This window comes from Coturnix japonica, chromosome 2 (genome assembly GCF_001577835.2).
Source record: "Coturnix japonica isolate 7356 chromosome 2, Coturnix japonica 2.1, whole genome shotgun sequence".
Taxonomy (NCBI): domain Eukaryota; kingdom Metazoa; phylum Chordata; class Aves; order Galliformes; family Phasianidae; genus Coturnix; species Coturnix japonica.
Window position 1 is genome coordinate 69515148 of NC_029517.1, and position 16421 is coordinate 69531568.

Sequence of the window (16421 nt, forward strand, 5' to 3'; positions counted from 1 at the left end):
CTGGTAAGTGCAGAGAAAAGGTGTGGGTGACTGCTAAGAGCAGTCTTTTTGCATTTGTACTGATAAGGTGGTCCAGCTTAATATTAGAGGTACTGTAGTAGTGGTGAAATTTTTTTGATAGGTCAAACTTCATTAAGCCTGATATTTGTGTAATTAGTCAGATCTCATAAGTGCAGATATTAGTAAATATTTTGAGTCAGCTGTGGTTAATGGCATTTTAGTTCCATGGAATTCTCATCTAGGAGAAGATCATCTCATGACTGATTTTTTTTCTTTTTTTAGAAGCTCATTAGTGTGATACCAACCCAGTATTTACTGGATTATTCAGGAAATTAAGAGGGCAGTGTTGTCTTCCTTGCTCCACATTAACTACCCAACCACCCACAGTGCAGCAGGGATCTTCTGTCATATGACACTGGGGCAGCTATGCAGCTTTCACATCTTGCTCACAGATGTCTGTTCTTGGTCAATCACAGTAAATGTGAGTGAACAGCACACTAATTGCACATCACAGTCTGTAATTGAACTGTTTTATGATACTTGAGTGAAATATGTCTTATACTCATTTCTGAGAGTGGAATCCTGTCTTCGCTAAACATAGTGGCACAAGTCCTTTTAATTTAAGAGGAACCAAGATTTTGCTCCTCATCTGTGTTATTCTCATCTGCTGCTGAAATCCACCGATTAGTCACACTGAAGGAAAGTCCTTCTTTTTCTGCTCTGTCATGAGTATTCTTATTTATAATTAGTTCCTTCTGCAATGGGTAGCCTTTCAAGTTAAGTGTGTGCTTTAGGAGGAATATTATTATACTGAAAATAGTTTGCTTTTTTAGAAAAGAGTCTGCTTAAAGTAATGCATGACTTAAGCCATGTATGAGTTCAACAATGTGAAGTCCACTGTTCCCTGTATTAATAGGAAGTAATTTTTACAGACCAAGTATAAATGCTTGAAGAAGGTTTCAGTTTTAACACAGAGCAAAATACTACTTGCAATTACAAGCCCATTGGTTATTTATGTCTCTGTATTTGATTTGTAGTTGTGATGAAGGCTGATTTTTAAGGAGAGTTTTACCTGCTGGGCTGATTTTTGGAGAGCCTCTTACTGGTGGATGATACTTTGAGAGACACAATGTTCAGATTCTCAGAGTTTCTTACAGCACCTTTTGCAGTTTGTAGGCTGTGGTCTGAGGATGTGGCAACATGGATGTGTGAATAATTTGTTATGTTGGAAACCTGGACCAGAGTTAGGCTTGTTTGAGATTTTTTTTTGGGGTGGGAAACATCTACAAATACTTAGTTATACTTGTGGTTTTGTTAGAGTTTATACTTTTCAGAATGTAATGCTAAAATCTGTGAAAAGTTATTAGTACAGCAACTTTACAAGTGCTTAAAACCTGCTTCTTTGTTAACTGCAGTCCAGAAGATTAATTATGTTCATACTGGGTGTTAGAAGTATGATACAAGTAGGTTTTGTAAGTTTTGTTGTTGTTTGTTTTCTGAAATGGATCCTTTTCTATATTACATTGAAGTCTTGTCTCATTTTGTTGTCATAATGTGAGGTCTCTGACTACCAGAAGAAACAACAACAAAAAAAAAAAAGACTAAATTATGGAAGTATTAGACAATATTTTATGATAGAGAGAGTTGATACTGCAAAATTTGGTAGAAAGTCTGCTTCCAAATCCCAGCTTCCATCTCCCATGCAAGAATAGATCAACAGACTCCCTGAGGTCATACGTAGATTACAGTAATAAATCTCTTAGAAGCTACCCTACTTAATACTGTGAACATTTGGAGAATGACTTCCCCTCCTTTTTTTCCACTTGCTACACAATTCCATTCTCCCTGTGTGACCAAGATTATTGCAGCATTAGAAAAAAAAAGAAAAAGAAGATATTATTGTATATTTCAATTAGCCTAGAACTTATACTAAGGAGTATTTGCTCATAGGACAATTCTGAAGGTGCACAAGCAACTGGTTTACATTCTTTCCTATGAATATGTCTGCGCGCTTTTTGTCTGTTTCTTGATATTATGTTGTAGATAGAATAGGCAATTAGACATGAATAAATAGCTGTTAGGTCATGTAGAGAAGGACCATTGACCAAAGATATGAAACTTCTCCTCAAGGTTCAGAGATTAATAACTTCATTGCTTGCTGCAAATGCTTAGAACTTAGTTCTCTTAATATTTAGTACTCCTTCTGTAGAGCTTTTCAAATGCCAGTACCCAAATATAGAGCAAAATACATACATTGAGTAATATATAGATGAATTATGCATAAGTTGTAAAAAAGGAAGAAGTAATATGCTGCTTTCTTTAACTTCACTATAAATGGACTACAAAAGGAATAAGAAATTTCATGCAAGTAGCATAAATAATCCTTTTTAGCATGCATTGATACTAGTTTAGATTTGGCTCATTTATTTATATTAGATTAGTGGGATAATGCTATTCATATTCTGATCTTTGCGTGCAAAGCAAGTAACTGAGGTTTTTGTAATTGAAAAATAAAATGAAATGTATAGGCCCACGAACAGTTTGTAAAGAAATTCAAGAAACAGAAGACCCAAAATACCAATAGGCAGGGAGTTACAGCTGTTGTATTTTTTTTAGTGCAGTTTGATCAGTTTGGCAGGGATTATATTGATACCTTACGGAGAAAAATGATAGTAATGCAGTGTAGCCCGTGTAACCAAATTGGCATACCTTCCTATGCTAGCACTCTCACTATTTGGTTCCAGTTTTAGTTTCCGGTATGAAGAAGTATTTTTTTTTTTTTTCCTTAATGTCAACTTGAATATTTACAGAGACTTCCTTCAATTAATGTTATAATATGTCACTGAGCGATATTGCAGCTTAATTTCTGATGGTGTAACTTACCAACTTGAGGTCTTTGTATCCATCGTTTACTTTGTGCTTTTCAGACTGTGAAGCAGATGACACAGAGCTGAGTATATTCTGCTATTTAGATCTACTGCCCAGGAATAAAATCAGGATTTTATCTTAAACATCAGTGTTACTGAAGTTACAGCTTTTTATTTTGCTTATGATGCAGTAACACATCTTGAAGGTCTAAAAAAGTTTTGTTTTCGTGAAGGGTTACATGAAATAAATGATTCCTTTGAAATGGATAAATTTTTTTATCCTCTTCGTAGATGTAGGAAATAATCTATGGAAGTAGGATAGCAAAACACTCTTCAAATCAACTTAGTTACTTTAAAACAAAATATTACTATTTTTAATGTAAAAGCTCATTCTCCCTGATATTCCTTATAAATACAGTTTATGCACATTAAGTCTTTCTTGGCAAGAAACTGAATATTTTCATTTCCTAAACAGGTGTCTCAATGCATGTACTTACTGCAAAACTAAACATGCCAGAGGAGACCTAGCAAGCTATCCCATTGAAGAACTAGTGGATAGAGCCAAACAGTCTTTTCAAGGTAAGAGATTTTGTCCCTTCAATAGAAGTTAGTCCATGAAGTCTACTAGGTCTTATTTTCACTTGATACAATATGGCCTTATTACGATTTTAGTGTTCTTGATATGCTGTGGCTGTGGGTGCCTTTGCAATAGAAAGCCTTTATGTCTTTATGTGGGGTGCAATTATCAAGAACAGCATTTCATTTTGATTTTAGGCTTGCTCAGATGAAATTTGTCCAAGTGTTTTGTTATGGGCATAGTATAATGTATGGCCATTTTGCTTTATTTCCACTTTCTTAAAAGGAAATACTATTTTTTTCACACAACAGTAACAGTGAATTTCATGAACTTCCTTAGGATTCTGAAAACACTTTTGAGATATACTGCTTTTTCTGGTAGTGGGTTTCTTTAAGGAGTTCTGGGATGTTTTTGTGAACCATACATAGTTTTAAGTAGTCAGACTGCTTTTAACGTCAGTAGAGTATCTGAAATGAGCTCACATGAATCCACCTAAACATCAAAGGTTTTTCATGTGGTACAGTACTCTGTGCCATGAAGCTTACCTATAAATGCCCATGAACTTCTCTTGCTGCTTAGATGTGCACAGTTAGCACAGTTGCTGTGAATTAAATTCCGCGGTGATAGACAGGAATCCTGTCGTATCTCAGGATTCTTATTTTAGGACAAGTCTTTAAAATTGATATGAATTTGATGAATACTGATGAATTTAGTAGCAGAAATATGAGATGTATAAATACACTTAATTGGAGGAGAAGCAGTTTGAGAAACACATCGTATAAGGTTACAAGTTTCAGCACTACAAGACATGATTTTTAAATCAGTAAGTAGTAACTGTGCAGGAGAAAATCTTCACGGTGATCAGTATGCAAAAACCTTTCCTGGTAGTAGCATGATGAGTAGGTAGGAAAGGACTGCTACATTCTTTTCATCCAGGTATAATGTAGGAATAGTGTTAGCACTGAATATCTTCTGAAATGCTCCAAAGAAACTTTTCAACAGTAAAATACAGCAAAGAATTGGAAGATAAGTTATGAATAACACAGGCAGGATTATGGCCTTAAGTAGATTAGTATTTAAATTTTGTTTAGATTGCATAGAAAGAAAGTAATTCAAGCCTTGTATGTGGCGTTGGAATTGCATTATACATGCCATAAAGTCCACATTGAATTAACATATTTGCATGATATAAAAAGAAGGAAAACTCTTGAGCTCTGTTAGCATTTGCAGTCAATAAATGGGAATTTTTGGCTTGTAGTTTGAACTTAAAGAACTGTAAACTTGGATTGAAAATTTAATAATTTAATTCATCTGTTTTATTGTGGCTCTTATTATAAAAATTGACTCTCTCAAAATAACTTGATTTTTAATGGAAAAAGTTGCCCTTAAGCTATTGTTTTGAAATTTCTCACAGAAATGCTATGACGTGTCTCACAGCAGGCATCTCCAAGGGAGTTCTATTCTTATTTGGCCTTCTGCTATTACCTTTGTTAGAGGAAATAAGGAAAGAAGCAAATACCGAACTGTAGACTGAGAGGCTTTGCCTCAAGCTTCCACATATTAGAAAACAGTAATGAAATAGTCAGATACTTAATTTGGAGTGTATGGAGAATTTATTACTGCCAGCTTTCTGCAGCTGGGTTGCAGAAATTCTTCATCAACCGCAGTGAAAGACCTAAGCAATTCAAACCCAGCGTTTAAAATCATTGCTGTGTTATTGAAGCCCAATTGCTTCTACAATCACTTCTGTTTTTTTCAGAAGTTGTGTTGATGAAACTCGAGTGAAAAATACAGGGAGCTGCAGATACATAGTGTAAAGGTTTTCCACTTAGAAATTTATCATGGGAGAATTAAAGTGCCTTAGAAGAAGCAAAAAAAAGCATAAGATGATTTTTTATAACTATAATGTTATCCAGTCATGTAAGGAATGGGAGGCTGGAATCATTCACAGTGTTTTGTACCTGAGTAGTCTTACAGAGTGCAACTTGATAAGGCTCGAAGGTGAGATGTTTCAGTTAATGAACACATCAAAAGTGGTTAGAGAACTGTATTGAAAGGTATATTGAGATAGGTCTTTAAATCTTAGCACTGAAATAGCTCTCTAAAATACTTTATTCACGTAATCCTACTTAGTTGCTATTTGCCACCTTGTCAATAATTCTAACAGCAATACATTCACTGTTGTGGTAAGATGTTCGTGGTTTTAAATCAATCATTTCTGTACTACAGGTTTCTATAATCTAGGTTGGAAATATTTATGTGGCAAGTATTTCTAAACTATACTATATGCAGTGTGATTTTTCTGCAAGAAGTCAAGTAGTCTCTGGTTCAGTCTAGGACTACACATTGCAAGTTTTACTGCTCATAATGATTTAACTGTGACAACACATGTCAAGTGTCTTACAGACAGGTTTTGATGCTTGGCACTAAGGCTACTTCTGAAGATTTTTAACTCCTCTTAGGAGTTAACTGAACTCCTTCCAGGTCTCTATTTTGTGAAGATATTAGAGTATTCTAAAAACAGAACTTAACACTCTGATGGTTACTAGATGACAGCACATGTTCAGATCATTTCTACAAATGAAAACTTGATTAACTCGATTACAAAGAGATCATGACTGCCCAGATACTTTTCCAGCCAGTGAAGAAGACCTGTCTTTGTAATTCTTTCTTTCTGCATCTTATTTTTATATCTTAAACTCAGTATAATAAAAAAATGAAATGTATTACAAGTTCCTAGTGCATTTTGCATGCTTTCAGAATGCATTGAAATAAGTTTCTATGAATTATTTATATATATTCTCAGGCTAAGTTTGTTTATGTACTTCGTATGGATTTACATCTCCTTCCCATCTCCATTGTAGTTTTCAATTTGTCATTGGCATGAAGTTGAAATATTCATTAAAATTACTTTTAACAAAGATTTTTTTTCAACTCCCATTTGACTATGAAAGTAAAATATTGAAGCTTTATCTGTTTAGCTTCAATCTTTTATTTCTGTCAATTTCAACTTTCAGTAGGTAGTTGCATAATTTTGTGGACAATCTTATCTTGCATTAACAGCTAGTAAAAATGTTGCTATGTGAAGTAAAATGGTCCTTAGGTAAGCAACAAATGCCTTCTGTAAGGATGTTTATGTGGAGAGTTCTTCCACAGCACATAGTACAGTGCTTTGTGTTGTCAAGTTAATAGTATACTTTCTCAAATTGTACTGTATCATGTTCAGTGCTGTATTCTAGGAAGTCGTGTTTGCAGTTATGAGAGAGTTCTTTCTATCCTTCCAAAAGCAACTCCATGTATGACTGTGTTTTTGCTCAGTTTGTGAAGTAGAAGGCTGGAGCTGCTGCCATTGGTGAACTGTACTGTGAACTGTACTGAAAGGAGACACACAAATTAAACAAGCCAGTACTTTAAATGTGTTGTGGAGCAGGGTCCAGGGAGGGGTAGCTTTGGTTGAATTTCAGGACTTTAAATAGATACTGGAATTTTCTTTGAAGAAATTTTAGTGGCTGTAGAAGGATATATAACTAATATTGCTACCTGGTGATCTGCAAACTGAACCTGTTGTGAGAGTCTTTCTGGGCAGATACAGCATTTTATACTGCCAACTATTTCTGCTGGTTCAGTGAATGAACTTAAAAATATAATTAGTTTCATGAAATTAGCTGTTAGTTCATGCTAGTTTACAGTGAAAATATACTGCATATGCCAGTAGAAAATTATTCTTCTTTAGCATTGCATGCTTCTCAAAAGCAGCAGTAGTGAGGGTGACAGTGGGTCACCTCTGCTGGTGCAGGTTTTTAAGAATAAATAATAGGTGGGAATGGGTGGAAATAAGTAGGAGTTATTACTTTCTGAGTGACCTGCAAGTATGCAGCCCAAGACAAGTCCACTTCACTCAATGCAGCCCAGGCAAGCCAAAAGGTTGGACACTCATGTTGTACTCCATAGCAGCTTCTAGTTTTATGGTTAGCAAGAACTTTCACTGAGCTTACTTTTCTTCTATGTAATTTTAATATTTCCAGTTCAAATCATTGAACTATTTGCAATAATTAGGTTAATGTTGTTCTTGTATAAGTAGAAAGAAGAATTAGAAACAAGAAAATGTATTAGCAATTTCAAGAGGCCTTAGGCCTTCATGCGATCAATCTTTTGCCTTTTGGTCACCTTTAAATATATAGTATTTCATTCAAAAGGATTTTATAGGGACATAGGCGAGCTGTTAGTTTTTTGTAGGCATGCTCCACACTTTTGGCTGATTCCATGCAGATATATATGTATTTTTTCCTTATTGCCAGATCTACTGTGATACCAGGATGAGAAATGAGAAAGGGAAACCCCTTTTCTCTTTTGCTCCACGTGTTATTGTCTTTCTTTGGCCTTGATAGAGGTTTTAGTCCAGACAATCTGTTTAATCATCTATGTAGAGGCATCATGTATCAAATGTGTTGTAACAGGAAGTTAATTTGCCAAAAAAAATCTGTAATGTGCAAAACTGTAACTAGAGGCCCTTCACTTGCAAGGAAAAACAGATATACAAACAGTAACAGTGCCTAATTGTAGTGTCTAAGTGCTGTGTACCTTTACTGCAACAACAACAAAAATATGCAACAAATAACATGTGGAAATGGCCTCCAAGGGCATATAATGTAATAAGAGAAACAATAGAGGAGAAATACAGAAGAATAATATTATGTGATTACATTCAAGACAATAATTAGTTGGTCACTTTATTTACTGTTAGGACACTTTTATAGAGCCTTGTATGGAATGATACAGGAAATTTTTTTATTTAGGAAAAATAACGTCCTACTACAAGGAATAGTAATTCATTTTGGGAGGGATTATGCTATTTAGCCAGTTATTTTGACACTTTTGCCAAAATATCTCACAGTATGACCAGATTACCTTTTTTTTGTTTGTTTGTTTCTTGTAAATCTCGCCTAGTAATGCTGCTTTTTTAGTAGTCTCTCTAACTGTGCATGGGTTGTAGCTCAGTGTTGGAAAGTGGAATATAAAATGTATGTAAGTGCTTATTTTGCGGGTCTGACTAAGATTCTACAGAGAAGAAGATTCCACAAAACTCTAAGCTTTGGCAATTTAAAGAACCGTCAGTCTGTTTAACAGAGGTTTTTGCCTAAGTATTTGCCTGCTCTCTCTAACCCCTGTAATAACAAAAAAATCAATCTAGTTTCTCATTTTTGTGAAAAAAAAAAAACAAAAAACCATCACCAAAACAAGAACAAAACACAACCATTTTTGTTTGACGTAGAAGTTTAGTTTTAAAGATCCAAAACAGATATAAGTAATTAAAAATACTACCTCATCTTTAGACTTAATGAGTTATTTTCCTTGATCTTCATGGCCAGTTAGGCTTCTCATGCCTCTTTTATCCCTGAACTGCTTAGTGGAAGCTGGGGGTGTGGAATTCCTTCCATTGTAAGAGCAAAGCAGTTCTGAGACCACATCATGAGGTTGTATGTGTACAAGCTTGATGTGAGCCAGCAGTGGGCTTTTGCAGCCCTGAAGGTCATCAGTTTCAGGGACTGCATCAGAAGAGGGGTGGCCAGCAGGGAAAGGGAGAAACTGTCCCCTTTTACTCTGCCTTTGTGAGGCCTTCTTTGGAGTACTGTGTCCAAGCCTGGGGCCTGCAGTATGGGACAGATGTGGAGCATTTGGATTAGGTCCAGAGAAGGGCTATGAATATGATCCAAAGGCTGGAGCACCTCACCTATGAAGACAGTTTAAGAGAGTTGGGCTTTTTTAGCTTAAAGAGGAGACCACATGTTGACCTTCCAGTACTTGAAAGGAGCTTGCAAGCAGAAAGGGACCAACTTTTTATGCAGTCTGATAGTGATAATACAAAGGAGAATCGCTTATACTAAAAGAGAAGAAATTTAGGTTAGATATCAGGAAGCAATTTCTTTACTTAGAGAGTGGTGATGCACTGGAACAGGCTGCCCAGAGAGGCTGTGGATTCCCCATCTCTGAAGACATTCAAGACCAGGTTGGATGGGATCCTAGGCAGCCTGATCTAGAGACTGGCAGCCTTGCCCATGGCAGGGGGATTCGAACCAGATGATCTATAAGGTCCCCTCTGATCTAAGCCTTTCCATGATTCTATGATTCTTTTCTGTTAGAACTGCCTACCTTTGTGGTTATAACTAGTGGAATCTGTCATTGTAGTTTCAGTGAAATTTCAGGAATTCAGAACATAATTTTATTGTGTTGTAAGAGAATAGAAAGCTGGAATGAGACTAAATAAGCTTATGCTTTTTTTATTCATATATTTTCATAAATCTCAATGTGTGACGGTAATAAGTGATACAATTTGAATCTCTTACAATGCTGGCATTATAGTAATTCTGTATTTCTGCAATTTCCCAGGGCTGCTAGGTCAAGGGATTTGGAGGCATGTCAGGAAAACCAGATGGGGCAATCTGCCCAAGCTTGTGTATTATTTGATATTGTGTGTATTAAAGCTACTGAAACTATAACAGGAGTTCATTGTTGGTAACTGCTTCGTGGCTTTGAGGAAAATCATCGTTATTCTTCCAGTAATTTCACAGTGTCTGCTAAAGATAGAGTTTTGGGATGATCCTAACAGTATGAGTGTCGTTGGGATTTGTGGGCCTCCAGATCCCTGCTGGGTTCAAATGTGATATTCTTGAGGCATACACCTTTACATGGAGGCAGTAGTTGGGCAACCTGAAGGACCTCATACTATAGGAGATCTGTTGTTGTAGAAAGAGCTGAGCTGCCTGCATCATCTGACTGCAGCTCTATAACTAACTGTGCTGGACTGAGAGCAGCTCAGCTGTGAGAAACTTCCTGAGTTTGAGCTACATGGTCTACTTGAGCTGTAATATTCACAGATCTGAAACTACTGTGATTTTACTGTGTGTGGTTAGTATCACAACGTATGTACCTTTTAAAAGACAAAATAATTTTTGGACCCATTAAAACAATACACTATTTTCTTCACCAGTTATTGAATTAGATTTCAGATATGCTTTTAGGTGCACAGTGGGAAGAAAGTGAGCACCCACCCATGCTAGCTGTGACTGTCTTCTTGCTGTTTAACATTATTAGTAATTTTCTGATTATAAACAGTACTTTGAAGTTACTTCTGAGTTATGTTAATATCTATTGGCTTTTGAATGTGAATTCTCAAAGGAAGGGTAATTGTTACTCTCTGTAGCTGTGTCTTTTGAGAACAACAGGCACACACTAATGTTGATGCTAGTGAAAAAATCCTCACAAATGCAAATTGTTTTATATTTGCTATGGTTTCATTTGAACTCAACCTATTGTCTATATGAATATTTCCCTTGATGCACTTTGTGTTTGTATTTAGCTTATTCACAGAAGAGTTTTTATTCCCTTCAAAGCATTGGCAGCTAGTTTTTAGTCACTTTGACTTTTGCTATGAATTGCTGTGCCTTGAAGATATTCCCTGTCAGTAGACCTGAGAAATGGAAGAAAAAGCTCGATGCTGTATACATTTGACAGTGACGTAGGTGAAGATTCTTTGTGCTTTCTGTTAGGCCTAGAGCTTCCTCAGTAAAAGCTATTCAACCTGAGTGTGCTTTAGAATGCCTTTTTGAAAAGCTTGTTTGTTTTATAGCAAAGTAGTCTGTGCTATATTCTTAAAATTTGATTTTATGTTATTTCTTAGCTGCAAGTATATTGGAGTCTTAAGCTACTTGTAAATATTTGTTCTGTTATTGGAACTTGTGGTTCTTTGTTGGTAATACTTGTTTTGCTCCTGTATTTACTTCTAGTTTTGTAAGACCTTGGCTAGAAATACTCTCAAAATTTTATAATACTGTTATCACGACCAGCCTTGCATATTATGCCGCACACAGCTACTTAGATCTTTCCATTGCTTGTGTGAAAATAAGACAAGCCGTTGCATCTATAAAACTGATAGGACAACCAGAATTCACATTGCTAGCAAATAAGATGTGTTGTATTGTACCAGTTGCCTGCCAGGTGCACTATGGGGTCATCATTATTATGTCCAAAGGCAATTTATTCAGAATGCAGCAGTGATCTGTTTTATTTACTGATAAGTGGTCCCCTCCTGATTTGTTTGGTTCCTGGAGGAACGTGTATCAGTCACTTTATGCCAGCTAAAGATCCTTTTGGAAAGATTGTAGATGATATCTTTTGCTAATTTTTCTTTCTGTGCTGCAGGGATGTGAAGGAGAGCACTAATTTATTGGAGAACAAGAATTTTAACCTATCTGCTTTCTTACCATAAGGCTTACATGCTATCTGTATTTCTTTTTGGGTGACTGGTGGGCCACCTGCTTCTTAAAATGAAGAGTAATGTTAGATGTCTCATCCCATACAGGAATTCAAGTCATTAAATGAAACTAGAAAGGTTTAGAGCAAATTAAAATGGGATACTTAATCTCATAATATGGTTAAGTCTGGGAAACTCCCTTGCATGGGACGCAGTGAAAGGTTACATGTGTTTGGAAGAGATAGGACAGATGCATGGAAGAAGAATCTATTTTCTTGAACTACAAGCAAAAGTCCTGGGTGAGGGTTGCATTTGCTGAATAATTAGCAAATACTTTATGCTGCCTATATTTATACTTTGTTAAACTTCTTCTGTAGATGGCCTATGGACACAGGGCTGAACTAGCTTATACTCTATTCTTAAGCTGTGTTTCAACAAATTTCTGATTTGCCCCTATTTTACCCTAGATAATGTGTACATCAACCTTTTAATACTGGTGTCTGCCAGTTCTTATAATGAAGGCTTAGCCTGCTGTGCATAGGTTGTTTTGTGTACAGTTGATATTCCTGTTACTTTGTGCAATATCCTTTTAATTCAAGTACATGCCATCTCCCTACCTAATGCTGCTATCAGATGGAAACGTTCATTTAATAGGAAACTAAGAGCTCATCTGATCAGGTCTGAGTTAACTTTCTTCCAGAGTGCTTTAAAGTGTTCGGTGATTAAGTGAAAAAGCTGCAATTTACAAAGGCGAGGCACTTAAACATCAGACAACTCAACCTGCAGCAAATGTCAAGTGTAAACAACCTGTAAGTTATAAAATGAATTTATCCGATCTTTTATGCCATATTCACTGAATTCATAGAGAGATTTAAACTCTGTGAGATGACAAGTCCTGTTGTGACAGAGGAAAATGCTGAAGAAATACTAAATGTATCTTCTGAAAACCCGACTTGACATGGATGCTCCCAGAGACTCAGTTGATTGCTCTCGAGGTTAGCTGTTGTCCCTTCTTATTTTACCTTTGCTTGGGTATTTCCTACTATGATGAGACAAAAGTCAATACAAGTATTTTGTAGTCAAGTTAATACATGATGCTCTACTGGTAGCAGTTACTCATAAAATAACATTTCAAGACTGCATAGAAGCAAACATTGCTTGCACGCTGCTCTGGCATTACAGGTGGATTTTAATGCAATATCAAAGTGGTTTGTCAGCATGTTTTTGAAGGAAAAAGGTACTGTGTAGTTTTTAGCAGCCTTCTGAGGGAAGCTAGTTATATTGTGTAGAACTGTTACTGACTCTAAATGTTGGACAAGGCACGGCTGCATTTTTATTTCTCTCACAACTCCCTTTCATGTGAACAAGTCTCTAATGTTCATAAATTTAATCTTGTTATGAGTGTTAGAGAAGTGCTAATTTAGGTATAATTTGCACTTGCATATTAGAGAGCTCTGTGGTCTTTCTGTTCTAAGTCCCAAGGAAATAGTCTCTCAATCAAATGTTCTAAGAGTTTGTACTGAGTTCAGACTTTTAACAGAGATAGTTTTTATATTCAGATTGCTTGTGTCTGGAAACAGATTAGTAGTTATCATGTTGAGTATCACAGAAAAAATGATCTGCTATATCAGGCCAAGAAAATAAGAGCTGTGATTTACAGATACGTGGGACTCATGATGTGCACACAAGGGAGTCTTGATAGCTTAAATTTCTGCTTTTTTTGATGCAGTGTGCATTGTGTTAGAAGTACTGATATTTGACATTGAGATATATATGTGTATAAATTAGGCCTACAGGGTGTCAGTGAGGGCTCAGAACCTTCAGGAAAAATGCTTGGTTTACTTGTGAAGACCAATTGTGTTTGCTTTAATTTAGGGTAGTTGTATTTTGACCTGTTAAAAACAATTGGAGAAAAGCTGAGGTGTGTAGGGACCACTGGAAGCCATTTCATCCAAATACTGCTCAAATAGGGCCAACCTGCTTGTGCTTTGCTTTTATTTGTGCCACAAAGACAGAGAGGAAAGAAAAGGAAAAGTGACACTTGCTCTCCTAGTTTATTTGTATATCAGGTCAGATACCCATCATTAACTCTTAGCTGGAGCACAATTTAAATCTTGACAGACTGAGCCTAAACAGCATTTTGTTTTTTCAGATCAGCCAAAAGATAGGGAGAGAAAAATAAAACCTATTCCCAGTTCAGAAACAGTACAACAGCACTGAATAAATGTGTAACTGTTAATGAATAGCTATTTCAAATATTTACATGAGGCAAAAGAAAAGAAGATTGGCATCCAAGGCAGCTGTGCCCAGGGAGAGCTATTAAAAATAAACATGATAAATGATGTTCAAGTGCTCAAATAGCTGTCAAATATCAGGGGTACTCAAAAGTGAAAAGTGTTTACACTCCATGGCCATGCAGCTAGGCATTCTGGGAAGGAATATATTTTTTCCTCAGTTTTTTCAGATACTTAAGATGTGAAGAATAAAAAGGGAGAGTGAATCTAATGAATGTAGAACATTCAAGATACTTGAATTTTTGGGGCTTTTGCTACATTAAAAAAACAACAAAAAACAAACAAAACCAAAACATAGGTGAAGCTTATTTCAAACATCCAATTATTTCCTCACAGAACTGATTTCTTTGGTCTTGGTTCTTCATAAAAACTGTGTTGCATTTTATAATAAGTCGTGGATTTTGTTATGGCTCTTTCAAGTCTTCTGTATTGATAGTGGTGAAGAAGGTGTAGGTGAATTGTTACTTTGATTTGTAGGAATAGTGAAAAAGAATGTATATACATGGTAAACTCTCAACTTCTGTACTTCTATATACACAGATTTTTCGGGTTGTCTGGAAAGTATTTTTCATATCCATTTTCATTTCTGAGTTCAGTGTTTGACAGTTGACTACAAACTTGTTAGCAGATATTTTTGTACATTACTTTGAAACTGATTTCTTAGAAACTGTCAGGCTAGTGAGTCTCTTAAGACAAAATATATTGATGCCTTAACTTATGAGATGGACACAAATGCAAAGGACACAGGGAAAAATACTCCAGTTTTGGGATTTTTCTTGCTGCACTTGTGTTTGTGGTGGATGGTGCATTTTTTTCCCTTCCAAAATAATTCTTTCAAAGAAAGAATGATGCTAAAACTAGTAATCCATCTGTGCTTACAGATCATTTAAGAACTTGTATTTAAAGCACAAGCAGATGTAGAATACGTGTAACTAGCACATTTTCATCGAAATGCTGCAAGAATTCATTGTATTACAGCTACATGGTCTGCTGTCTTGCTTGTGTAGAAATTCTCATGTGCTAGCACTGGAATTCGCAGTGCAATACATATTAACTCATCTGTCTGAGTCTGTCTTGGAAAACAATCGAAATAATATTCCAGTTCTATATCTGATGCCTTGGGCTTTCTAAGCAATTCTTAAGTGAAGTATGTGGTGATGATGTATTGAAGAGGAAGAAATTTCAAAGCAAGTCTTTGCTTAACCTGTACACATCTTTATTGTTAAGAATGTGGTTTAGCAGCTTTATCAGAGGACAAATTTAAGCAAAATCTGCTAGATTGACTTCCTATCAAATTATCTTGAAGTAATGTGATGGAGAAAAAGGGATTTGACCTCCTCCAGCCAAAAGCCAGTCGAAGCCTGAAAGCTTGGCTTTTTTTTACAGTTATATTTTTTTAATGTAACGAGAGGTGCTACCCATCAATATACAAGTGCATAACAGTGTAGTTTCCCGAAATAATCAAAAAAGACAGCAAGTCCTATATTGGTTTCCCTTATATGGAGGCTTCGTATGTCATTGGACATTGATTTGAAAGTTAACAAGATGTTAGGTAGTGAAATGGTTGGAGCTGTCAAGACCCAGCATGTTTCTGTCATCCTTAGTTAAGCTTGCCTGTTGCCTGATTTCCTAAATGGATTCTGTGGTAGTGAGACAACTTTTTACGGCTACAGGATTGTAGTGTTGTGCTGCATAAGTTGCGATCAAAATAAATGTGCATTTTTGTGTTGTTCTGAAACAAAATTTGATAGATGTGTCATGTGAACCAGACCTCAGAAAAATGCAGGGCATTTTTGTAAACTTTAAAGGTAAAGGCTGAGATGTCTGCATCACCCTTGAAATGTCCATGTGATTAGGGACTTAGGTGTTGAAGTAAGTATTTTTTCTCAGCCTACTTAATGCTGTTCAGACAGGAGCAGGAGAGGTTTTTGGTCTGGATTTTCCTGCTTCCAAGGTTGGAACGAGATGTTCCATCTTAGCGAGAAGTTTTTGAAAGCTTTCTCTATGTTTAGCTAGTTCACCAAAATCTCTACTGCTTGGTCTTATATTGTAATCAAACAGAATACTCAACAATTCAATTTTCTGAGTTATTTAAGGAGAGGAATAAATGGAGAAGGAAAAGAAGTTGTTTTGAAAGCTTGTAGGTAAACAGTGAAGACAAAATGAAATTCTCTACTGGGTTTGACCAGTGATACTTCTGCTGGCGGTGCTGTCTCTTGCCTGTGGTTGAAGATGTACATGGAGGGTACTTGGCTGCTTTCAGTGATTATTTACCTCTTTTCATCAATCAGAACCCTATTGTACAAGGTAGAAATGTAATAGACCAGATCATGTTAGTATCCATTTAAGGACCAGTTGTCTGCAAATTTATCTAAGGCATTTTGAACCTCCTAATAATGTGTGTCTTCATAACTTCTCCAACAGTATGTTCA

The 16421-nt window shown here is 36.1% G+C and overlaps 1 protein-coding gene across 3 annotated transcripts in view; it reads left to right on the forward strand.

Moving 5' to 3' along the window:
- The window catches only part of CDKAL1 (CDK5 regulatory subunit associated protein 1 like 1), a 315678-nt gene that overhangs the window by 121956 nt on the left and 177301 nt on the right, over positions 1–16421 (forward strand). For all 3 annotated transcript variants that reach the window (XM_015854755.2, XM_015854757.2, XM_032442509.1), the window contains one exon: positions 3343–3446. In XM_015854755.2, the coding sequence (XP_015710241.1) occupies positions 3343–3446 (104 nt within the window). The remainder of the gene's footprint in view (positions 1–3342; positions 3447–16421) is intronic.